Raw genomic sequence first — 26683 nt, 5'->3', positions numbered from 1 at the left:
AAGCATACCGCGCACACACACACCTCATAGCTGAAGCATACCGCACACACACACACACCTCATAGCTGAAGCATACTGCACCCCCACACACACACACACACACACCTCATAGCTGTAGCATACTGCACCCCCACACACACACACACACACACACACCTCATAGCTGAAGCATACTGCACCCACACACACCTCATAGCTGAAGCATACTGCACCCACACACACACCTCATAGCTGAAGCATACTGCACCCACACACACCTCATAGCTGAAGCATACTGCACCCACACACACCTCATAGCTGAAGCATACTGCACCCACCTCATAGCTGAAGCATACTGCACCCACACACACCTCATAGCTGTAGCATACTGCACCCCCACACACACACACACACACACACACCTCATAGCTGAAGCATACTGCACCCACACACACCTCATAGCTGAAGCATACTGCACCCACACACACACCTCATAGCTGAAGCATACTGCACCCACACACACCTCATAGCTGAAGCATACTGCACCCACACACACCTCATAGCTGAAGCATACTGCACACACACACACACACACACACACACATCTCATAGCTAAAGCATACTGCACACACACAACACATCTTTGGGAGTTTCTGTAATTATGCAACCCTTTGGGGAGGTGGCAGAGGTGTGTGTTCTCACTTGAAGCCCTTGTGGTGCAGCTCTGGGGGTAGGGTGGTGGGAAGGAAGAGCTCTAAGTATCCTATTGCTCTCTGCATGGTCACGTCAAATGGACAGAGCAGTGGACGCCACTCCTCCAACATCTCCTGGGTGGCCGACTCCGGAAAATACCTGAAGAATAAAATAAGATATCACAAAGGCCTGTATTTACAGTGCCATCATAAAGGCCTGTATTTACAGTGCCATCATAAAGGCCTGTATTTACAGTGCCATCATAAAGGCCTGTATTTACAGTGCCATCATAAAGGCCTGTAGTTTGGTGTGGTGTATATCAGACATAACACTACAAGCATCTAAAATGAGCATAATAAAAGTTGTTTAACCCCTCGCCAAGGACAAACAATGTGTGATGTGTATATGGCAATCATACAAATCATTTAAGTACTATTTTATAAATAATTGACGCCAAAGCATCCTACTCCTAGACATGCAAGGAGCAATGCTGCACGTAGGCCTTGACCATGGCCACAAACCATTGGTTGGCAGACAGAAATAGATTCATTATATTACAATTTCTATTTCCGCAGCTATGGCAATGGAATCAAATAAAATGTGTATATGAAACAATGGCAGTTAAGCTGGCGTTTGCTGATATAAAACAGCATCAGTATAGCTAATGTAATCAAATAGTGAGCAGGTTTGTGTGAACACAACAGCATCAGCACTTGGACCGCAGAAGAGCAGTTTTGCATGGCCAACAACTGCAGTTCTTTCTACCTACACATTCCAATTCAATTGAATGGCCGGAAAATCCAAAATAACAATATGTACTACTATCCAATTCCCTTCTCACGTCCTTCCCATCGCTTTGCAGTTGCAATTGATCTTCATTAAACTCCTTAGCATGCCTTGCATTAGGCTTCTCTGCTGCTGAGTGCTCCTGGCCCCAAAGGGCTCTCTCTCTCTTCTCTCTCAGTCCCTACTTCACTGATGTTGAGGACCCCTGGCCCCAAAGGGCTCTCTCAATCCCTACTTCTCTGCTCACAGTAACAGGAAACTCTACCAGGCCAGAATTAGATTGGATAATAGGATTAAGTCTCAGTCGCTGCAGAAGCAAGTAACTCAGGGACTCAACTGAGTGACTAAGCTTCTTGACACTTGCACACACACACACACACAAACCTCTGCCACCCTGCCTGTGAGCGGTTACAATAGTCCCTGTGCACAAGGGAGCAAAGGTAACCTGCCTAAATGACTAACGCCCGGTAGCGCTCACGTCAGTAGACATGAAGTGTTTTGAAAGGCTAGTCATGGCTCACATAAACAGCATCATCCCAGATACCCTAGACCGACTCCAAATTGCATACCGCCCCAACAGATCCACAGATGACGCAGTCTCAATTGCACTCCACACTGCCCTTTCCCACCTGGACAAAAGGAACACCTATGTGAGAATGCTGTTCGACTACAGCTCAGCGTTCAACACCATAGTGCCCACAAAGCTCATCACTAAGCTAATGACTCGGACTAAACACCTCCCTCCGCAACTGGATCCTGGACTTCCTGATGGGCCGCCCCCAGGTGGTAAGGGTAGGCAACAACACGTCTGCCACGCTGATCCTCAACACTGGGGCCCCTCAGGGGTGCGTGCTTAGTCCCCTCCTGTACTCCCTGTTCACCCACGACTGCGACTCCAACACCATCATTAAGTTTCCTGACGACACAACAGTGATATGCCTGATCGCCAACAATGATGAGACAGCCTATCGGGAGGAGGTCAGAGACCTGGCAGTGTGGTGCCAGGACAACAACCACTTCCTCAATGTGAGCAAGACAAAGGAGCTGATCGTGGACTACAGGAAAAGGAGGGCCGAACAGGCCCCCATTAACATCGATGGGGCTGTAGTGGAGCGGGTCGAGAGTTTCAAGTTCCTTGGTGTCCACATTACCAACAAACTATTATGGTCCAAACACACCAAGACAGTCGTGAACTTGTTCTCAACTAGTTTACCGGGTTAAATAAAGGTAAAATTAAAATTCGACGCATGTGACAAATAAAGTTTGATTTGATGTGCAAGGAGTGTGTGATGGAGTTGTATACACCAGAATGCAAAATATATCCTTGCCAGGCATCCAGGGATGGAACTAGCTAGCACCCCTTTTTCTCCCCAATTTCGTGGTATCCAATTGGTAGTTATTGTCATCTCCTCGCTGCAACTCCTGTACGAACCCGGGAGAGGCGAAGGTCGAGAGACATGCGTCCTCCGAAGCACAACCCAACCAAGCCGCACTGCTTCTTGACACAATGCCCACTTAATCTGGAAGCCAGCCGCACCAATGTGTCGGAGGAAACACTGTACACCTGGCGACCTTGTCAGTGTGCACTGCACCTGGACCGCCACAGGAGTCGCTAGTGTGCGATGGGACAAGGCCATCCCTCTCAGCCAAACCCTCCACTAATCTGGACGACGCTGGGCCAATTGTGCACCGCCCAATGGGTCTCCCGGTCGCAGTCAGCTGCGACAGAGCCTGGACTCGAACCCAGAATCTCTAGTGGCACAGCTAGCACTGCGATGCAGTGCCTCAGACCACACGGGAGTTCTAGCTAGCATGACCTTGACAAGAACAGATGGATAACAGGCTATATTGTAATAATACAATAACTCTTCAGATGATATGCCTGTGTTAGTGTTCACCAAAAGTGTCCCAAGAGTCAATGCAACCATGAGCTCAGCAACTGAATTCTTTAAAAAGACATACAGTATATTTCATATAGGGGTTTAAAAATATATACTTACGGTCTGCAGCTTTTCACAAGTGTTTTCAGAACGTTTTCCACCGAGCTGGGGGGGGAAGAGAAAAGACAAAAGAGAAGAGGAACACGAGAGAGAGAGAGAGAGAGAGAGAGAGGTGTCGAGACATCAGAACAGACAGAGGTGGCTGTTAATGAAACAACGAGCACACTGAACACACCAATGCAATTATGATGAGGCTGACTGACTGCATGCAGGTACAGCCAAATCACTCACATTGAAATTCCACGTTTAGTACATGCTCATCAAAAGCGGTGCCTGAAATGTAATGAGAAAGGTGCTGGCTTGGGTACTCACTTGAGCTGTGGTGCTCATTTTAAGTTACAGCACTGTTCATATTTTAGAGCAAGTACTCAAGAGGTCTGTAATCAAGCAGTAGAGAGAAATGTCTGGACCGGCTCAACTCAAGCACTGATCAAAAGTAAGGGATGTGAGGACCATGTGTGTACATAGAAACAGCAAGGAAATTAGGGACACACAAACTGGCATAGCGTGACAAAAGGACTACAGAAACAAACTGAACTAAAGTCATTGACTACAACAATGTGACTATCCCAGGGCCGTTCAACTTTTGTCCTGGATGGCCCTGGGCCAGCAGTGTAACAGCAGAACATGAATGGTAAATAATTTAACAGATGCTGTTCATTCAGAATCATCAGAATTGGGCTTAGTGTGAATTGGGCTTAGAATGTTTCTTATTGGACAACTTCAAGTAGTCCCTCCCATTCAGTCAATTTTCTTCGATTTCCTGCCTAAATAATACAGCCAACACCAGGCTACACTGTAGTATTGCTGACTGCTGTTACAGGCTTTGGTTTGGTTACGGTTGGGCCTATTTCTGAATGTTACCATCATTATGAACAGCTTGAAAAGGTTGGTCAATCAACTCAGTGTCATATAAGTGTCAGAAGATTTGTCTGAGACCAATATAACCTCAGCCGTTGAGCTCAAAACACCCTCAATCCCCCTGCCTTCCCGCCACTCCCACACCCTGAGCTCAAACACCCTCAATCCCTTGCCTTCCCGCCTTCCCGCCACTCCACCACCCTGAGCGCAAACACCCTCAATCCCCTGCCACTCCCACACCCTGAGCTCAAACACCCTCAATGCCCCTGCCTTCCCGCCACTCCCACACCCTGAGCTCAAACACCCTCAAAACCTCCTGCCGTCACTCACACCCCCTGAGCTCAAACACCCTCAAAACCTCCTGCCGTCACACACACCCTGAGCTCAAACACCCGCAAACCATCACTCACACCGGGAGCTCAAACACCCTGCCTTCCCACCACTCACACACCGAGCTCAAGTCATGCGTTGTAACTGCCTCGTCTATCCCATTCAACCACGCGCTAAACTCAAACTTATTCAAGTCTCCTTCAAATCAACCGCACTGCATTGCTTTAATTCAATAGACTAATGGGAACTACACAGATGAGAGACTTCTGCCAAGGGCTCCTGGCTTTGCATCTCAGGGCTTGAGTGAGTTGGGGTGCGTCCCAATAGCCTAATCTCTTCTTTTCTCCAGAAATGTGCACTTGTTCACAGTAGTGAAAGAGTGCACACTTCAGGAGGATGGAGAGATTTTTGGGACCCAACTATTAGTTCTCTTATAGGTCTACTTCCCACAGACCGACCACACTGACAATCCCCAAACTCATGCTCTGAATTACAAATCCAAAGTAGCATGACCAGAACACCAACGGCTCCAACACTCAACCCTGGGGAACCCCAAACCCAATGACCTTTAGAATACTTGGGTGAAACATGTGATAATCACCCCCATCTTATACCAGTATACCAGGGGGGAACATGATACAAGAGCTTCAAACTACCCTTACCATGACTCTCACTCAAAGATATGGGACAACAGTTGTGGCACAAAAGAGCACAGATCAGTGCAAAGAAACACGGTAAACTTTATTATCTTGTGGCGTGATTTAGGCCAAATTTGAAACTTTTCTTTAACAATGTGCATTATAAGGAAGCATTTTCTTTGTTGTTGCACAAATCTGTGCTCTTTAGCACCACGAAAAAGTTGTCCATCATGGCCGTTTAGAAACAGTTGACTTCAGAATGTGCTAGGCTACTCTAGTGGGTACTGCTGCAAAACCTCCAGTGCTGACAAAGCAGGTCAAACCACCAAATCATATGGGACTTGACAAAGAATGGGTATGGGGGATATAGAGTCCAGTTAGATGCAGTGCGACAGTCTCCAATATGAGTGAAATGTTAACATTGCTTTTTGGTTTTAGGTTGATTTGTAGTTGATTTTATGTCAAACCAGCTGCGTGGGGGTGTCCAGTGTGTTTTTTGGTTTTCAACATGCAACATATACAAATAAAAACCAAAGAGTGCCTGAATAAAAGGATGAAATACATTTTATTTTTTATCACAAAAGAGAAGCGTTGTCCTTACCACCTCTGAAACAATTTTATCATTACGTGTTTAGAGGAAGCACGAGGCCGTAGAGAACTGAATGTGAGAGGAAACAAAGGCATAAAAACAGATTCAGATTCACACTATGAAAAGCCAATCTATTTCAATATCAAATTCTAACACCTTTTTTTGTACCGCAGTGTCATTGCACATTTTCTCATTTGTTTTTTTTCCACTGCTCCTTCATTTATTTTTTTACAAAAGGGAGCAAGTATCAATAAACCGGGGTAACTTGCTTCCCTTTGTGGGAGCCCATTGTTATGTGCTAGCAAGGCTTTGTTGTAACACAATGTTTCCATAGCACTATACAAGAGCACCTCGCACTGCTTGCTGGGAGAAAAGGGGTGGGAGGGGGGTCCTCAGCTATATGCAACCAGGGGGTGTGTTGGTACAGATTTGACAACTTACACGAAATGACCCTAGCCTACAAAAATGGGCAGGGATAACAATCTTCGCATGTAAATGCATCAGCATGCTTCCCAGCCAAAACAGTCTGGAAGAGTGTGTGCATATATTATCATAACATTGTGACGTTTATGTTAGTTTTGGACTTCGATAAGTTGTTTTTTCAAGCGAATGTCTTAAGGGAGTCCGCGAGCTACTCGTTTGGGTCGCCCGGCCAGCTTCGGCTAGCAGCCAGCCAAACTGAAGCATGCTGACACCTTATGAAAGGATGCATCAAGGAGGGAGGCAAAGGGAACCTGAATGAACTGTGTGTTGAACTGTAAGTCAGAACTGTGGCAGTACCAACAAATCTCCAACGGATTAACTGACACAAAGCCAGCTACGTTTCACAATAAATTCATTTATACCACCACTAGAGATTCAGAAGTGAGCTCCGTAACAAACAAAGGTACAAACGGGGCACCCACCACCTTCCTGCTTATAGAGGGAGGGCTCAAAATGGGAAGAACCTATATTGGTTGGGTTGGTTTCAATGTGTGAATATGTGGATTTAAAAAATAAAAAAATTAAAAAGGCAGCATGTTTTTAACCGTTCTGGTAAAAGAGAAGAGGGGCGTACTTGGGGAACCAGTTGAGGCCCAGGTGTTCTGTCTTTGAGTAGAGGATCCTGTCTTGCAGCTCGTACAGTGGTCTCCAAGGCAACTCCAGGTCCTCACGCGACAGCAACTCTGTTTTCCTGTTAGAAATAGATTAGGTGGGGTTAAAATATGTTAAAGACTTAATTGAAACCATCATGTCACCCTTGCCTCAAAAAGCTTCTCACACAATTATGTGGTCAGAGGGTTCAATTTATGGAGGGTATTTCAACTCTGAAACATGAGTGACACTCGAGCTTCTCACACAATTCGGAGGAAAACAATACACCCGCAAGAAGTACATGATCAAAGGCTTAGAGTGACATTATGTGACATTGATTGATGAGGTGGACGAAGCATTGCATCATACTGGTCTCAAGATTGTTGATGGAGGTGTGTGTGTTGCTTACATTTCGAGGTTGATGAGTAGAAGGGCCAGTTATCATGCTGATTTCCAGCTTGTCAATGTGAGTGTGTTTGCATGCGTGACTGTGTGAGTGTATACATACGGACCATATGTGTAACCCATGGTCTTACTTGAGGAGGTTGATGAGTAGCCGGGCTAGGCCTTGCATCATACTGATCTCCAGCTTGTCGATGGTGATCAGCTCGTACAGCAGCTTGATGAACAGCACATGGTCCTCCTTGCTGAACTTCCTGCCGTACAGCCGTATGTACCTACAAGAAAATAATCTTTAGGGTACAGCCACAGAGATGGATGAACACAAATCAGACAGGCCTCAACATTAACGTTTGTCCTCTTGTCCAGGACAAGTAAAACATTTAATTTTTTTTAAGTATCACAAGAATAAAGTTAAGCTGCCCGAATGGAAATGTAAAAAAAAAATATAGAAATGTAAAGATGCTACCGTTCAAAAATTCAGGATCACTTAGAAATGTCCTTGTTTTTGAAAGAAAAGCACATTTTTTGTCAATTAAAATAACATAAAATTGATCAGAAATAGTGTAGACATTGTTAATGTTGTAAATGACTATTGTAGCTGGAAACGGCTTTTAACCTGTTGGGGATAGGGGGCAGTATTTGCACGGCCGGATAAAAAACGTACCCGATTTAATCTGGTTATTACTACTGCCCAGAAACTAGAATATGCATATAATTATTGGCTTTGGATAGAAAACACCCTAAAGTTTCTAAAACTGTTTGAATGGTGTATGTGAGTATAACAGAACTCATATGGCAGGCAAAAACCTGAGAAGATTCCTTACAGGAAGTGGCCTGTCTGACAATTTCTTGGGCTTCTTCACTCTCTTTATTGAAAACTGAGGATCTCTGCTGTAACGTGACACTTCCTACGGCTCCCATAGGCTCTCAGAAAGCAGCAAAAAGCTGAATGATGTCTTTGGAGCCCATGGCTGACAAACATTAGCGCATTTGGATGGTGGTCAATCAGAGTACAATGAGACTGAGGCGCGTGCACGAGGCGACACCATGTTTTTATTTTCTCTGTCTTTGAACGTAAACGGGGTTTCCCGGTCGGAATATTATCGCTTTTTTACGAGAAAAATCGCATAAAAATTGATTTTAAACAGCGGTTGACATGCTTCGAAGTACGGTAATGGAACATTTAGACATTTTTTGTCACGAAACGCGTCGGGCGCGTCACCCTTCTTTACCCTTCGGATAGTGTCTTGAACGCACAAACAAAACAGAGGATATTTGAACATAACTATGGATTATTTGGAACCAAACCAACATTTGTTATTGAAGTAGAAGTCCTGGGAGTGCATGCTGACGAAGAACAGCAAAGGTAATCCAATTTTTCTTATAGTAAATCTGACTTTGGTGAGGGCCAAACTTGGTGGGTGTCTAAATAGCTAGCCCGTGATGGCTGGGCTATCTACTCAGAATATTGCAAAATGTGCTTTCACCGAAAAGCTGTTTTAAAATCGGACATAGCGATTGCATAAAGGAGTTCTGTATCTATAATTCTTAAAATAATTATGTTTTTTGTGAACGTTTATCGTGAGTAATTTTGTAAATTCACCGGAAGTTTGCGGTGGGTATGCTAGTTCTGAACGTCACATGCTAATGTAAAAAGCAGTTTTTTGATATAAATATGAACTTGATTGAACAAAACATGCATGTATTGTATAACATAATGTCCTAGGAGTGTCATCTGATGAAGATCATCAAAGGTTAGTGCTGCATTTAGCTGTGGTTTGGGTTTATGTGACATTATATGCTAGCTTGAAAAATGGGTGCCTGATTATTTCTGGCTGGGTACTCTGCTGACATAATCTAAAGTTTTGCTTTCTTTGTAAAGCCTTTTTGAAATCAGACAGTGTGGTTAGATAAAGGAGAGTCTTGTCTTTAAAATGGTGTAAAATAGTCATATGTTTGAGAAATTGAAGTAATAGCATTAACAGCATTTTAAAGACAAGACTCTCGTTAATCTAACCACACTGTCCGATTTCAAAAAGGCTTTACAACGAAAGCAAAACATTAGATTATGTCAGCAGAGTACCCAGCCAGAAATAATCAGACACCCATTTTTCAAGCTAGCATATAATGTCACAAAAACCCAGAAGACAGCTAAATGCAGCACTAACCTTTGATGATCTTCATCAGATGACACTCCTAGGACATTATGTTATACAATACATGCATGTTTTGTTCAATCAAGTTCATATTTATATCAAAAAACAGCTTTTTACATTAGCATGTGACGTTCAGAACTAGCATACCCACCGCAAACTTCCGGTGAATTTACAAAATTACTCACGATAAACGTTCACAAAAAGCATAACAATTATTTTAAGAATTATAGATACAGAACTCCTCTATGCACTCGATATGTCCGATTTTAAAATAGCTTTCCGGATGAAGCACATTTTGCAATATTCTAAGTACATAGCCCAGCCATCACGGGCTAGCTATTTAGACACCCGGCAAGTTTAGCCTTCACCAAAATCACATTTACTATAAGAAAAATGGTCTTACCTTTTCTGTTCTTCGTCAGAATGCACTCCCAGGACTTCAATAACAAATGTTGGTTTGGTCCCAAATAATCCATCATTATATCCAAACAGCGGCGTTTTGTTCGTGCGTTCTAGACACTATCCCAATGGTAAATAAGGGTCTCGCGCATGGCGCATTTCGTGACCAAAAAAATGGTAAATATTCCATTACCGTACTTCGAAGCATGTCAACCGCTGTTTAAAATCAATTTTTATGCAATTTATCTCGTAGAAAAGCGATAATATTCCGACCGGGAATCTGCCTGTCTGTAAAAAGAGGGAAAAACAGAAAGGCGGGGGCGGCCAGTGCACACGCCTAAGCCTTTTGTCTGCTGATAGACCACTTAGCAAAAGCGCTCGTGTGTTTCAGCCAGGGCTTTGAATTACGTCATTCAGGTTTTTCCCGGGCTCTGAGAGCCCATTGGAGCCGTGGGAAGTGTCACGTAACAGCAGAGATCCTTTGTATTTGGAAGAGATGTCAAAGAAAGCCAATAAATGGTCAGACAGGCCACTTCCTGTAAAGGAATCTCTCAGGTTTTTGCCTGCCATATGAGTTCTGTTATACTCACAGACACCATTCAAACCGTTTCAGAAACTTTAGGGTGTTTTCTATCCATATATAATAAGTATATGCATATTCTAGTTACTGGGTAGGATTAAAAACGGGTACGTTTTTTATCCGGCCGTGTAAATACTGCCCCCTAGCCCTAACAGGTTTTAAGCCCTTTGCTGCAGAATCAGACCGGGCTGAAGCCATCACCAAATCTATTGGGATGTTTATCGCTGCAGACATGAGGCCATACTCTGTTGTGGAAAACAAAGGGTTTAAAATATGGTGAAAGTGCTTGAGCCACGCTACGAAATCCCCTGCCGCACACACTTCACTATGAAGATTGTGCCAGATCTTTATGAACAGGAAATTATCAAAATTGTCAACGAATTATCCAAGGCATCCTCTGTTGCCCTCACCACAGACGGGTGGACCTCCAGGGCAACGGAAAGCTACGTGACTGTTCACTACATCATAGAGGAGTGGACCTCCAGGGTAACAGAAAGCTACGTGACTGTGACTGCTCACTACACCAGAGGAGTGGACCTCCAAGGTAACAGAAAGCTACGTGACTGTGCCTGCTCACCACATGACTGTGACTGCTCACTACACCACAGAGGAGTGGACCTCCAGGGTAACAGAAAGCTACGTGACTGACTGCTCACTACACCACAGAGGAGTGGACCTCCAGGGCAACAGAAAGCTACGTGACTGTGACTGCTCACTACACCACAGAGGAGTGGACCTCCAGGGTAACAGAAAGCTACGTGACTGTGACTGCTCACTACACCACAGAGGAGTGGACCTCCAGGGCAAAAGAAAGCTACGTGACTGTGACTGCTCACTACACCACAGAGGAGTGGACCTCCAGGGCAACAGAAAGCTATGTGACTGTGTGCACACCACAGAGGTGTAGTGCTGCAGACACTCCCCCTCTATGAGAGTCACACAGGCACAAATCTGGCACAGGTACAGCTCGGAGCAGCTCGGAGCAGCAGCAGAGTGGAAGCTAGAGGCCCAATAGCAATATCCCAACCACCACAGATAATGTCAAGAACCAAGTAAATGCAGTGATAGAGGCTGGACTGGGGCCACAGATAGCATGCTTTGCACATGTGATCAATTTAGCGTCCCAAAGGGGAATCTCAGTGAACCAGATGGACCGCCTCCTTGGGAGGATCAGGAAGGTGGTTTCCTTTTTCCACCGAAGCACAACAGCCACTCATGTGCTTAAGACCAAGCAAGAAATGTTACAGCTATCGACCCACAAGCTCATACACCATGTCACAACAAGATGGAACTCCACTTATGACATGCAGGAGCGCTGTCTTCAGCAGCAGGCAGCTGTATACTCTGCACTAACAGACAAGACCCTGGAAAAAAAATAAAAAGACATTGTCACCTTGTCTGATGATGACATGAAAGTGGCAGAGGAGGTCCTCCAGGTGCTCAAACCCCTCAAAACAGTTACAACCCTATTGAGCACTGAAACTGTACCGTCTGTGTCCATGATCCTACCTCTGAAAACAAGGATTCTACAATCCATGGTCCCAAGTGTGGAAGACAGCACCATCACTAGAGATGTCAAGGCTGCCATTAGAGAGGACCTGAACCCCAGATACCCCCCTAATGTACAGGACTACCTTCATAAATATACTGCACTGGATCCAAGGTTCACGTCCCTGTCTGTTCAAGTCCCTGTCTGTTCAAGTCCCTGTCTGTTCAAGTCCCTGTCTGTTCAAGTCCCTGTCTGTTCAAGTCCCTGCCCTACACCGGAGGACATACAGTGAGTGATCTCACCACTGAGATTGTGGCCACTGAAGAGGTGAAAAAATAAGAGCGAATTACTTCAATAATAAATATACTGCAGACAAAGCTTAGTCTAAGCTATTGCTATTAGAATCATCCATCCACAATTATAGTTCTATGAAAATAAATCATTAGTTAATCTATTAAACTAAGTCATTTTTCCTGAGGGGTAAAGCCAGAGCCGACAGGAGCAAATTCAGACGCATCTACTCCACAAAATAATTTGGCCATGAAGGAGCTTTTCAGGGAGACCTTTGCGAGCAAGGACACAGGCAAGACGTTTGCCAACACCATCAAAGAGGAGGTAGCATCCTACAAGGCAGCAAGCGGCGTTCCAGTGGATGGTGATCCACTGGCATGGTGGAAAAGCAATGAGTGTAAATACCCTCACATTGCCATGATGGCAAGATCCTACCTGGCTGTACTTGGCTGTGCCTGGCACTTCAGTTCCTTGCAAGAGGGTGTTCTCCACGGAAGGGGACATAGTGACTGCAAAGAGGTCTACCCTCTCCCGGACAATGTAGACATCCTCATTTTTTTGAAAAAGAATTTGAAGTTATAAGCTCAGGTCTGCTTTGCTTTTTTTTATGTGGACACAGGCTACTTTTTCATTCACAAATTTTCAAAGGAAGGTATCATGCCACATATTGCACTTTAATTTAACAATTGAGTATTTAAGATTATATTTAAACATTGAAAAGTTCCTTGCTTTAAGTGTTCTTTAAGAAATAAATGGAACGCAAAGTTTTTTTGCTGATCTGAAAAAATTATCTGATCCGTGACTCAAAACCATGAGTTTTGCCATCCATTGCACCATTAATAAATATATATAAATAAAAAACACAATATCAAACAATTATTCAGATCAGAATAGGATCAGATGCCAGCATGATCCCTGGGACTGGGACATGTTCCGGGCTGCCTTTGAGGATAACATTGAAATATACACTGACAGAGTTCATCAGGAAGTGTATATGGGATGTTGTTCCCACTGCGACGATTAAAACCTATCCAAACCAAAAACAGTGGACAGATGGATTTAACCACAGCGAGGAGACTGGGAATATGATTGAATACAAACAGTCCAGTTATACCCTCCGAAAGGCAATAAAAACAGACAAAAGGTCAGTACAGAGACAGAGGAGTCTCAATTCAACAGCTCAGACGCGAGACGTACAGTGCATTCGGAAAGTATTCAGACCCCTTGACTTTTTACACATTTTGTTACGTTACAGCCTTATTCTGTAACGTAACAATCTCCATTACGACAAAACATGCTATAATTCTTTGCACACATAAAAATTAATTTCTAATTTACATAAGAATTCTGACCCTTTGCTATGACACTACAAGGTGGCGATTACAAGATGGCACCGGAGAAGGCTGACGTGTCCAACCATTTATGTTTTTTTGTTAGTTTCTTTGCAACTTATTTTGTACATAATGTTGCCGCTACTGTCTCTTACAACCCAAAATAACTTTTAGACATCAGGACTGCGATTATTCACCACGGACTGGCAGAATCCTTTTTTTCCTTTAACGAGTCTGACGAGCCTGACGTGAATGATATACTGCCCTCACAGGGAACAGGCCCAGATCCCCCTGATTTGCGTGAAGAGAAGGCAGAGAAAAAGGGGCCAAAGAACAGGCTGCCTTCTGAGAATTCATAGGCACTAAGACAGCTTTGATCGAGCTGTATTCCGCCATAAGCAAACAAGAAAACGCTCAGCCAGAGGCGGCGTTTCCAGTAGCCGGGGACTTTAACGCAGGGAAACTTAAATCCGTTTTTACCAAATTTCTATCAGCATGTTAAATGTGCAACCAGAGGGGGAAAAAAACTGGACCACCTTCACTCCACACACAGAGATGCATACAAAGCTCTCCCTCGCCCTCCATTTGGCAAATCTGACCATAATTATATTCTCCTGATTCCTGCTTACAAGCAAAAATTAAAGCAGGAAGCAAAAGTGACTAGATCAATAAAAAAGTGGTCAGATAAAGCAGACGATAAGCTACAGGAGTGTTTTGTTTGCACAGACTGGAATATGTTCCGGGATTCCTCCGATGGCATTGAGGAGTACACCACATCTGTCATTGGCTTCATCAATAAGTACATTGATGACGTTGTCACCACAGTGACCGTACGTGCATACCCCAACCAGAAGCCATGGATTACAGGCAACATCCACACTGAGCTAAAAACTAGAGCTGCCGCTTTCAAGGAGCCGGACTCTAACCCAGAAGCTTATAAGAAATCCCGCTATGCCGTCAGACGAACCATCAATCAGGCAAAGCATCAATACAGGACTAAGATCGAATCGTACTACACCGGCTCTGACGCTCGGATGTGGCAGGGCTTGCAAACCATTACAGACAACAATGGGAAGCACAGCCAAAAGCTGCCCAGTGACACGAGCCTACCAGATGAGCAAAACTACTTCTACGCTTGCTTCAAGGCAAATACCACTTAAACATGCATGAGAGCACCAGCTGTTCTGGAAGACTGTGTGATCACAAACTCAACAGCTGATGTGAATAAGACCTTTAAACAGGTCAACGTTCACAAGGACGCAGAGTCAGACGGATTACCAGGACATATACTGGTAAAGGTGAAATAAAAAGTACTCCGAGCATGCGCTGACCAACTGGCAAGTGTCTTCACTGACATTTTCAACCTCTCCCTGTCTGAGTCTATAATAAAAACACGTTTTAAGAAGACCACCATAGTGTTCTTGGGCACAGGGACTAAGGTAACCTGCTTAAATGACTACCGCCCTGTAGCACTCACGTCTGTAGCCATGAAATGCTTTGAAAGGCTGGTCATGGCTCACAACACCATTATCACAGAAATCCTAGACCCACTCCAATTTGCATACCACCCCAACAGATCACGCAATCTCTATTGCACTCCACACGGCCCTTTCCCACCTGGACAAAACGAACACCTACGTGAGAATGCTATTCATTGACTACAGCTCAGCGTTCAACACCATAGTGCCCTCAATGCTCATCAATAAGCTAAGGACCCTGGGACTAAACAACTGGATCCTGGACTTCCTGACAGGCCGCCCCCAGGTGGTAAGGGTAGGTAAGAACACATCCGCCACGCTGATCCTCAACACAGGGGCCCCTCTGGGGTGCGTGCTCAGTCCCCTCCTGTACGCCCTGCTCACTCATGACTGCACAGCCAGGCACGACTCCAACACCATCATTAACTTTGCCGATGACAACAGTGCTAGGCCTGATCACCGACAACGAGATTGCCTATAGGAAGGAGGTCAGAGACCTGGCAGTGTGGTGCAAGGATAACAACCTCTCCCTCAAAATGATCAAGACAAAGGAGATGATTGTGGACTACAGGAAAAAGAGGACAGGCCCACTCATCGACGGGGCTGTAGTGGAGCAGGTCGAGAGTTTCAAGTTCCTTGCTGTCCACATTGCCAACAAACTAACATGGTCCAAGCACACCAAGACAGTCGTGAAGAGGGCACAACAAAACCTATTCCTCCTCAGGAGACTGAAAAGATTTGGCATGGGTCCTCAAAAGGTTCTAAAGCTGCACCTTCGAGCGCAACCTGACTGGTAGCATCACTGCCTGGTATGGCAACTGCTCGGCCTCCGACCGCAAGGCACTACAGACGGTATTGCAAACAGCCCAGTACATCCACTGGGGCCAAGCTTCCTGCCATCCAGGCCCTCTATACCAGGTGGTGTCAGAGGAAGGCCCTAAAAATTGTCAAATACTCCAGCCACCCTAGTCAGACTGTTCTCTCTGCTATCGCACGCCAAGAGGTACCAGAGCACCAAGTCTAGGTCCAAGAGGCTTCTAAACAGCTTCTACCCCCAAACCACAAGACTCCTGAACATCTAATCAAAAGGCTACCCAAACTATTTGCATTGCCTGCCCCCCCCCCTCCCCACTTTACACTGCTGCTACTCTGTTGTTATCATCTATGCAGTCACTTTAATAACTCAACCTACATGTACATATTACCTCAAATAACTAGTGCCCCCGCACATTGACTCTGTACCGTTAACCCCCTGTATAAAGTGTCGCTATTGTTATTTCACTGCTGCTCCTTAATTACTTGTCATTGTTATCTTATTCTTATCCATATTTTTAACTGAGTTATTGGTTAGGGTCTAATAAGTAAGCATTTCAATGTAAGGTCTACACCTGTAGTATTCGGCGCATGTGACCAATAACATTTGATTTGAGACTCGAAATTGAGCTCAGGTGCATCCTGTTTCCATTGATCATCATTGAGATGTTTCAAGAACTTCATTCTTGTCCACCTGTGGTAAATTATATTGATTGGATATGATGTGTAGAAGGCACACACCTGTCTATATAAGGTCCCACAGTTGACAGTGCATGTCAGAGCAAAAACCAAGCCATGAGGTCGAAGGAATTGTCCACAGAGCTCGGAGACAGGATTGTGTCGAGGCAGAGACCTGGGGAAGGGTACCAAAACATTTCTGCAGCATTGAAGGTCCCCAAGAACATAGGACTCAACACAATCCTGTCTCCCAAGAAGTTGAGAACAACCAAGACTCTTCATACAGCTGGCTGCACGGCCAAAATGAGCAATCAGGGGAGAAGGCCCCTGGTCAGGGAGGTGATCAAGAACCGTATGGTCACTCTGACAGAGCTCCAGAGTTCCTCCGTGGAGATGGGAGAACCTTCCAGAAGGACAAACATTTCTGCGGAACTCCACCAATCAGGCTTTTTGCTAGAGTGGCCAGACAAGCCACTCATTACTGAAAGGAACATTACAGCCTGCTTGGAATTTGCCAAAAGGCACCTAAAGGACTGTCAGATAATGAGAAACAACATTATCTGATCTGATGTAACCAAGATTGAATTCTTTGCCCTAAATGCCAAGCGTCACGTCTGGAGGAAACCTGGCACCACCTCTACAGTGAAGCGTGGTGGTGGAAGCATAACCATGCTGTGGGAAGTTTTTCAGCGGCAGGTACTGGGAGACTAGTAAGGAACAAGGGATAGATGAACGGAGCAAAGTACAGAGAAACCTGCCCCAGAGCGCTCAGGATCTCAGACTGGTGCAAATGTTCACCTTCCAACAGGACAACGACCCTAAGCACACAGCCAAGACAACACAGGAGTGGCTTCGGGACAAATCTCTGAAATGTCCTTGAGTGGCCCAGCCAGACCCCAGACTTGAACCCGATCAAACATCTCTGGAGAGACCTGAAAAAAGCTGTACAGCGACGCTCCTCATCCAACCTGACAGAGCTTGAGAGGATTTGCAGAGAAGAATGGGAGAAAGTCCAACTACATGTGTGCCAAGTAGAGGTAGACCGATTATGATTTTTCAACGCCGATACAGATTATCGGAGGACCAGAAAAGGCCGATACCGATTAAAATCGGCCGATTTTTGGAGCATGTACTTGTAATAATGCCAATTACAACACTGAATGAACACTTATTTTAACTTAATATAATACATCAATAAAATCAATTTAGCCTCAAATAAATAATGAAACATGTTCAATTTGGTTTAAATAATGCAAAAACAAAAGTGTTGGTGAAGAAAGTAAAAGTGCAATATATGCCATGTAAAAAAGCTAACTTAAGTTCCTTGCTCAGAACATGAGAAAGCTGGTGGTTCCTTTTAACATGAGTCTTCAATATTCCCAGGTAAGAAGTTTTAGGTTGTAGTTATTATAGGACTATTTCTCTCTATACGATTTGTATTTCATATACCTTTGACTATTGGATGTTCTTATAGGCACTTTAGTATTGCCAGTGTAACAGTATAGCTTCCGTCCCTCTCCTCGCTCCTACCTGGGCTCGAACCAGGAACACATCGACAACAGCCACCCTCAAAGCAGTGTTACCCATGCAGAGCAAGGGGAACAACTACTCCAAGTCTCAGAGCGAGTGACGTTTGAAACGCTATTAGCGCGCACCCGGCTAACTAGCTAGCCATTTCACATCGGTTACACCAGCCTAATCTTGGGAGTTGATAGGCTTGAAGTCATAAACAGCACAATGCTTGAAGCACAGCGAAGAGCTGCTGGCAAAACGCATGAAAGAGCTGTTTGAATGAATGCTTACGAGCCTGCTGCTGCCTACCACCGCTCAGTCAGACTGCTCTATCAAATCATAGACTTAATTATAATACAATAAACACACAGAAATACGAGCCTTAGGTCATTAATATGGTCAAATCCAGAAACTATAATTTCGAAAACAAAACGTTTATTCTTTCAGTGAAATACGGAACCAATCCGTATTTTATCGAACGGGTGGCAACCCTCAGTCTAAATATTGCACAACCTTCAATGTTAGGTCATAATTATGTAAAATTCTGGCAAATGAATTACTGTCTTTGTTAGGAAGAAATGGTCTTCACACAGTTCGCAATGAGCCAGGCGGCCCAAACTGCTACATATACCCTGACTCTGCTTGCACTGAACGCAAAAGAAGTGACAATTTCCCTAGTTAATATTGCCTGTAAACATGAATCTTTTAATTAAATATGCAGGTTTTAAAAGATATACTTCTGTGTTTAGATCTTAATTAAGGCATTGATGTTTATAGTTAGGTACATTTGTGCAACAATTGTGCTTTTTTCGCGAATGCGCTTTTGTTAAATCACCCGTTTGACGAAGTGGGCTGTGATTCGATGATAAATAAACAGGCTAGAGATCGACCGATTATGATTTTTCAACACCGATACCGTTTATTGGAGGACCAAAAAAAAAAATGTTTTACTTTTTTTATTATGGGGCAGCTCCAGCAGGGCAGAAATTTGCTTTAGACTTGTTTTATTTTACTCATTTTTTTCTAATATTTACAGGAAGATTCCACGGGCACTATCTGATGTGTGGAGACATTTCAATGCAGCTAATGTAGAAGGAAAAGCTGTGTACATTTGCAAATACTGTGCCAAATCATATGTGAAGAATGCAACAAAGATGCAGAATCATCTGGCCAAGTGCATAAAGTTCCCTCAGCGCTCACAACAAGCAGCCTCTGACAAAAGTCCCTCTACTTCTATTCAAGGTGAAAATGATGAAGCAGACACCTTAATTGATAGCAACAGCTCATGGTCCTCCTGGAATCATTAGTTTTGATGACTCAATGGAGGAATGTAGTCAGAGAAATGCTGATGAATGTCTTGCTCGAGCTATGTATGCAACTGGTTCACATCTGATGCTCACAGGCAATGTGTATTGGAAGAGATTTCTGAATGTTCTATCACCCAGCATACACCCCTCCAACCAGACATGCTTTATCTACTCATTTTCTGGATGCAGAGTTCAAGTGAAGGTCAAGCAAATCATAGAGAAAGCAGACTGTACTGCAATCATATATGATGGGTGGTTGAATGTTCGTGGGCAAGGAATAATTAACTACATCACCTCCACCACTCAACCAGTATTCTACAAGAGCACAGACACAAGGGACAACACACACACACAAACGTCTCCATAATACGATCCCCACATTGAAACTGCCCAGCAACACCGGTTGGGGTGGTGTTATCATCATGTTTGACAGTCTCCTGGAGGGGAAGGTGTCTCTCCAAGAAATGGCCATATCACAGTCTGTCGATACGGACAGCCCCATCAAAAGGATAACGTATTTCGTGAGAGTGGTAAGCAGCCTGAAACTCCTGAAACCTGTAGCAGTAGCCATTGCATGGATTGAGGGAGACAATGCCATCCTGTCTGATGTTCAGACTCTGCTTGGAGATGTAAGAGAAGAAATCTGTACTGCCCTGCCCACTTCACTGTTGCTCCAAGCAGAGGAAACTCCAGTTCTGAAATACATCAAAAAGCGTGAAGACTTCTGCCTGAAGCCCATACACACCACAGTGTACATGTTGGACCCCAAGTATGCTGGCAAGAGCATCCTGTCTGGTGCAGAGATCAACAAAGCCTATGGTGTCATCACTACCATGTCTCGCCACCTTGGCATGGATGAGGGAAAGGTTCTTGGCAGTCTGGCAAAGTACACCTCCAAGGAAGGGCTTTGGGATGGAGATGCAATATGGCAGTCGTGCCAACATATCTCATCAGCCACCTGGTGGAAGGGACTTTGTGGATCTGAGGCTCTTTCCCCCATTGCCTCCATCATCCTCCAAATCCCACCAACATCAGCCACCTCAGAGCGCAACTGGTCCTTGTTTGGGAACACACACACCAAAGCACGCAACAGGCTGACCAATACAAGGGTTGAAATTGGTGACCATCTGGGCAAATTTGAAGCTTTTTGAGCCTGACAACGAGCCATCCTCAACAAGATTTGAAAGTGACAGAGCATATGATGAGGCCTCAGAGTCGGATGTTAAAGAGGTGGACATTGAGTAAGTCCAGAGAGAAGACATGGAAGCGTGAGAAGAGGACAACCAAAGCTCTAGTTTCTAGACTATTATTTTACAGATGTATGTTGAAAATGTTTTTTTTGGGAGATGCCATGGATCATTGGGAATCATTTAATATCCCTTTCTTTTGTTGTTCAGTGAAATCATCCCACGTGAAGAGTCAACTCATTTAAAGTCATTTAAATTCGTAACTAAATTGTTATTTTTATTGGAAGGATTTAATTTGTAATTATCTCTACTTATGATAAGGCAAAAGGTTTGTTTCTGTCTCTATATGAAATAGTAAATATATCCAATGCAAAAATCTACATTTAAATGGTATTAATATTAATGTGCATATATTTCCATTAATTCCCATATATTCCCAAGGAAAGTTTCCATCGCTGAATATTCCCCAAAATGTGCAACCCTAACGGTGCCACGTTAAAAGTCACTGAGCTCTTCAGTAAGGCCATTCATCTGACAATGTTTGTCTATGGAGATTGCATGGCTGTGTGGTTTTATACACCTGTCAGCAACAGGTGTGGCCGAAATAGCCGAAACCACTAATTTGAATGGCTGTCCACATACTTGTATATAGTGAATGACAATCTGGATACCACCAAAGCCCAGTGCTTAGGGCCAAGCAACAACAGTACATAAATAGGCCTGCTATGCCTGCATTGAATGCTTCTTGTTCTTGCCAAGGAGCCAAAAACCTTGTGTAGCTCCAGAATCTAGATCAACTGTTGAGAGCAGTGACTCGGTCATGGCATTAGGATTACGTCCAGGCTCTGTTGGCATGTTTTCTGAGTCCCAAAAGGCACCCTATTCCCTCAGTAGGTCAATCCTTTGGACGAGGGCCCATAGGGAATAGGGTGCCATTTGGGACACAGTTACGACACAGCTTAAGGTGAAAGAGCCTAATGAGCCTAGTAGCTAGTACAACCAAATAAAACATGGCAAACAACACAGACAGAGAGTAACCTGATGTAACAACATTGGCAAGGTGTGAAAACACTGTCTACGTGTAACTATTCCTATAAAGCGGTACACAGTCTATATGTTTGGAACAGAACTCTTCTGACTTTGTGAGGAGCTCTGAAGAGTGCCTTGAATTCAGAACTTCTGAAACAGGCTCACAGATAACTGTGCTTCCATCTTCTGTAGCCTGACACTTTATAAAGTATAGTTTGCTCTTTCCTGAAGGTCTGCGTACAACAGGGATGTGGTACAATTAATATACAGTCAATCATTGTATCAACCTTCTGTAAGGCCTTAATTATTATGGTGCTGTATCATGTTTACATCCTTAATTACAGTCAGCTATAGAATGGGATCACCGGTGTGTCACCAATCCCACACGTGGTCACACTCAAGCAACACCAAAAGCGTTGCAAAAGGGCACGTCACGTTGTGGAAGCATTTACCTGGGACAGCACATCATATGAAGCAACACTGGCAGTGATTAGGCCATATGAGAATGTAAATAGTGCATGTTGAAGCAGACTGAGTACTTGTGTTGTGCAGTTATGAGCAGTAGCTTTACTAAACAAAAATTAACACAATATGCAACAATTTTTTTTAAATTACTGAGTTACAGATCAGAAGGAAATCAGTGAATTCAAATAAATTCACTAGGCACTCATCTATGGACTTTACATGACTGGGAATACAGATATGCAGTTGTTGATCACAGATACCTTAAAGGTAGGGTTATGGATCAGAAAACCAGTCAGTATCTGGTGTAACCACCATTTTCCTCATGCACCGCAACACATCTCCTTCGCACACAGTTGATCAGGCTGTTGATTGTGGCGCGTTGTCCCACTCTTCTTCAATGGCTGTGTGGAGTTGCTAGATATTGGCGGGAACTGGAACACACTGTCGATCCAGAGCATCAAACATGCTCAATGGGTGGCATGTCTGGTGAGTACACTGGCCATGGAAGACATGGGACATTTTCAGCTTCCAGGAATTGTGTAGTTCCTTGCAACATGGGACTGTGCATTATCATGATGTGATGGTGGCAGATTAATGGCACAACAGTGGGCCTCAGGATCTCATCACACTATCGCTGTGTATTCAAAGTGCCATCGATAAAATGCAATTCTGTTCATTGTCCGTAGCTTTCGCCTGCCCATACCATAACTCCACCACCACTGGACACTCCGTTCACATCAGCAAACCGCTTGCCCACACAATGCCATACGTAGTCTGTGGTCGTAAGGCCATTTGAACATACTGCCAAATTCTCAAAAATGACGTTGAATTAGCTTATGGTATAGAAATTCACATTCATTTCTCTGGCAACAGCTCTGGTGGACATTCCTGCAGTCAGCATGCCAATTGCACACTCCCTCAAATATTGAGACATCTGTGGCATTGTGTGACCAGACTGCCCATTTTAGAGTGGCCTTTTGTCCTCAGTACATGCTGCACATGTGTAATGATCATGCTGTTTAATTAGCTTATTGATATGCCACATCTGTCAGGTGGATGGATTATCTTGGCAAAGGAGAAATGCTCACTAACAGGGATGTAAACAAATATGTGTTTGTGTGTCTGGGATCTTTTATTTCAGCTCATGAAACATGGGACCAACACATTACATGTTGTGTTTATATTTTTGTTCAGTGTAGTTTATTGCCATGTGACAGTAAAACTGAACTCCCTTCTGGAAAATAATATTGTTGTTATTTATTTGGGAATATGAAGTAATGTTTGCCTTAAGATTCTCACACTGTTGTCTATCTACTCAGCTAGCTAAATCATGGGACTAATGTAAAACCCTCAACACCGAAGTCTATGAAAGTGAACACAACAGACTTTCACAAGTCTTGATTCCTCCCTAAGGCCAAACAATTCCCGTGAGATGGTACCAACCACACCGTCACAGTGACTAAGCAATGGCTGGCTAACTTAGCTAGCTAAGTAAAGGTATGATTAGGTAAAAGGGACAATAGGTTACATGTCAGTAACATCTCAATTAGCTAGCAAGCTGGATAGATAGGTTTGCAGGGAAACGGATGTTAGAAAGATATTAGTTGGTAGTACAACCAACTAACGTTCGGCCTATAGAGTTAAGCAAGATGCAACTAACGTTAAAGGGCTTGCCCGTTATGTAGCTAGTGTTTCCCTAGCCACTAGCTGAGTTAGCTAACATTAACTAACTAGCGTGCTTAGTCTGTCTTAATGACACAGAAATTGATAGTTTGCACGGCGTTACTATCCGTGTCTATGGTTAACGTTACTCATATCGTGATTTAAGACAGCCATTTCGCTTGCAATCTGTCTTGAAATGTTAAAGTTGAGTAGCTGGCTACTGTTCTGGCTGGCTAATGTTGGCTAAAGTTAACGAAGTTAGTTAGCTAGCCAACTACCTCGGGGTTTCTTGCCTGGCTAACCTTAATCCTGGGAGCAAAATCCACAAGGCCGAGTCAGTGACAGTGATGCATTCACTGATCTCAAAATACACCGGTCAAATTGCGAATGTTAGCAAGCTACTACCGGTACCGTTAGCCCACTTTCCAACTGAAATCTAACTTTAGCTAGCCTAGCATCCACTGGCTAGCCGACTAAACCAAATATATGTATAACTTACTTACTTCTGTGACTAAACTCCACCATTTGCGATGGAGTTGAGTCGGCTAGCTTCTAACTACATCGGTAAATAACGTTATTTGGCCAAGCAAATGTAGTTCGTTACTTGTTAGCCACGTTACTATCTAAAGCTAGTTTTCAGGGCAGGTGAATGGCAACCAGCTAGCTAGAAAGTCAGACACTTGGGTAAATTCACACTTACGTGGAAAGTTTCCTTGTCCAAAACAAGACACCCGGCCATATCTCTCGAAGCTGGACAGCCCGTCCCAAGTTCCCTTTGATTTGCCCTAAAATGTCATTGGACTCGTCGTCTAATATATCCGCATATGGCAGAAGTTTGTTGTAGACGATGTCTTTTTGAGAGACAAATCCTAATGTCCCAGACACGTCTTTTTTCATATTACAATTTCCCAAAATGTCTTTGTTATCTTCTTTGCTTGACAAGTTAGCGCGAAGTAGCTAGTTTGTATCCGTCTATAGCTAGCTACAACAAGTTAATGTTTCCTTTGTAACATCCTAGCTAGCTATATATCACAATTTTGCAGTGATACGATTCAGTTGAAGATGGTTTCTTGAAAGTGCATTGGCACTTAAAATGTATTTCTTCTTAGCCAACTACCGAAGCTACATTCATCTGACTTTTCACGCTAACCGCTCCTCCCCGACCCCTACAGTCATTTCCGCAAGTCAAAAAACAAATTCTTCGGCGGAAAGCATTCAATTTAAGGAGCGTACACCGCCACCTACTGTAATGGAGGCCATTCACTGCAAACCTAAATGAAATTATTTGTGATATACAGCCAGGGAAAAAAATATTTGATCCCCTGCTGATTTTGTACGTTTGCCCACTGACAAAGAAATTATCAGTCTATAATTTTAATGGTAGGTTTATTTGAACAGTGAGAGACAGAATAACAACAAAAATCCAGAAAAACACATGTCAAAAATGATTAGCATTTTAATGAGGGAAATAAGTATTTGACCCCTCTGCAAAACATGACTTAGTACTTGGGGGCAAAACCCTTGTTGGAAATCAGAGGTCAGACATTTCTTGTAGTTGGCCACCAGGTTGCACACATCTCAGGAGGGATTTTGTCCCACTCCTCTTTGCAGATCTTCTCCAAGTCATTAAGGTTTCGAGGCTGACGTTTGGCAACTCGAACCTTCAGCACCCTCCACAGATTTTCTATGGGATTAAGGTCTGGAGACTGGCTAGGCCACTCCAGGACCTTAATGTGCTTCTTCTTGAGCCAATCCTTTGTTACCTTGGCCGTGAGTTTTGGGTCATTGTCATGCTGGAATACCCATCCACGACCCATTTTCAATGCCCTGGCTGAGGGAAGGAGGTTCTCACCCAAGATTTGACGGTACATGGCTCCGTCCATCGTCCCTTTGATGTGGTGAAGTTGTCCTGTCCCCTTAGCAGAAAAACACCCCCAAAGCATAATGTTCTGTGGACAGGTGTCTTTTATACAGGTAACAAACTGAGATTAGGAGCACTCCCTTTAAGAGTGTGCTCCTAATCTCAGCTCGTTACCTGTATAAAAGACACCTGGGAGCAAGAAATCTTTCTGATTGAGAGGGGGGTCAAATACTTATTTCCCCTCATTAAAATGCAAATCAATTTATAACATTTGACATGCGTTTTTCTGGATTTTTGTTGTTATTCTGTCTCTCACTGTTCAAATAAACCTACCATTAAAATTATAGGCTGATCATACGTACAAAATCAGCAGGGGATCAAAGGTGCCTTTCACCGGACATCAGCAGGAGATCAAAGGTGCCTTTCACCGGACACCTTTATCTCTAGCCCCACAACTAACTTCCTCCCCCGAAACTACACATTCCTTCATTTCAAGCCCTCCTGCACACTTTCCACATCTAGGCCTCACCCTCCTACATACTGCTGCCCATAAACTTGACACCAAATTTAGGAACAAGCACTCCCACATGGTAACTTACACTTCTTACCATGACCTTATCTGGCAAAGACTACATCAAAACAGACAACGTCTTCTCCATTTCCCCATGCTCGCCACCGGATCTGCGTTGAACCAAACGGCAAGTATCAGACACGGGGAGTCTTCATTTTCAACTGATCTTCAGCATTTAATACCAACCCTGTTATCACTCCTTTCAACAGTGCCCTGCTCCAGAGAGCAAAGCAAGTCACATTTCTTCTACCTAATCGCGTGATCCGGAGCACCCGCTTCCTCTGGGCTGAAGAAACAATAAAACCCACCACTAGTCCACTCCTAGTTACTGTCACCAACTCAACCTCTTCTCCACCCAACCTACCACCACAACATATGAGATCTCAAACCAGTGTGCCTTTCACCTAATACCATACCCTATTCAAAGGCACTGAAAAATGTTGTCTTGCCCATTCACCCTCTGAATTGCATACATACACAATCCTTGTCTTTAAGGTTGGCGGATCACATCCAACTTTTAGG

At 43.9% G+C, this 26683-nt stretch overlaps 1 protein-coding gene across 3 annotated transcripts in view; it reads right to left on the bottom strand.

The window, feature by feature from the left end:
- LOC115152802 (proteasome activator complex subunit 4B) overlaps nucleotides 1-24917 on the bottom strand; it is a 100333-nt gene extending 75416 nt beyond the window's left edge. For 2 of the 3 annotated variants that reach the window (XM_029697613.1, XM_029697614.1), the window contains exons 1-6: nucleotides 24430-24917; nucleotides 7487-7627; nucleotides 6934-7050; nucleotides 5889-5945; nucleotides 3459-3503; nucleotides 682-831 (exon numbers count right to left, since the gene is read on the bottom strand). In XM_029697613.1, the coding sequence (XP_029553473.1) occupies nucleotides 682-831; nucleotides 3459-3503; nucleotides 5889-5945; nucleotides 6934-7050; nucleotides 7487-7627; nucleotides 24430-24626 (707 nt within the window). In that variant the 5' untranslated portion in view covers nucleotides 24627-24917. The remainder of the gene's footprint in view (nucleotides 1-681; nucleotides 832-3458; nucleotides 3504-5888; nucleotides 5946-6933; nucleotides 7051-7486; nucleotides 7628-24429) is intronic. The other variant, XM_029697616.1, reaches the window with a different exon arrangement.
- Nucleotides 24918-26683: the final 1766 nt, after the last annotated feature.

The sequence above is a fragment of the Salmo trutta genome, chromosome 18, assembly GCF_901001165.1.
Source record: "Salmo trutta chromosome 18, fSalTru1.1, whole genome shotgun sequence".
Classification (NCBI taxonomy): domain Eukaryota; kingdom Metazoa; phylum Chordata; class Actinopteri; order Salmoniformes; family Salmonidae; genus Salmo; species Salmo trutta.
This window is presented reverse-complemented; position numbering and strand designations above follow the sequence as displayed.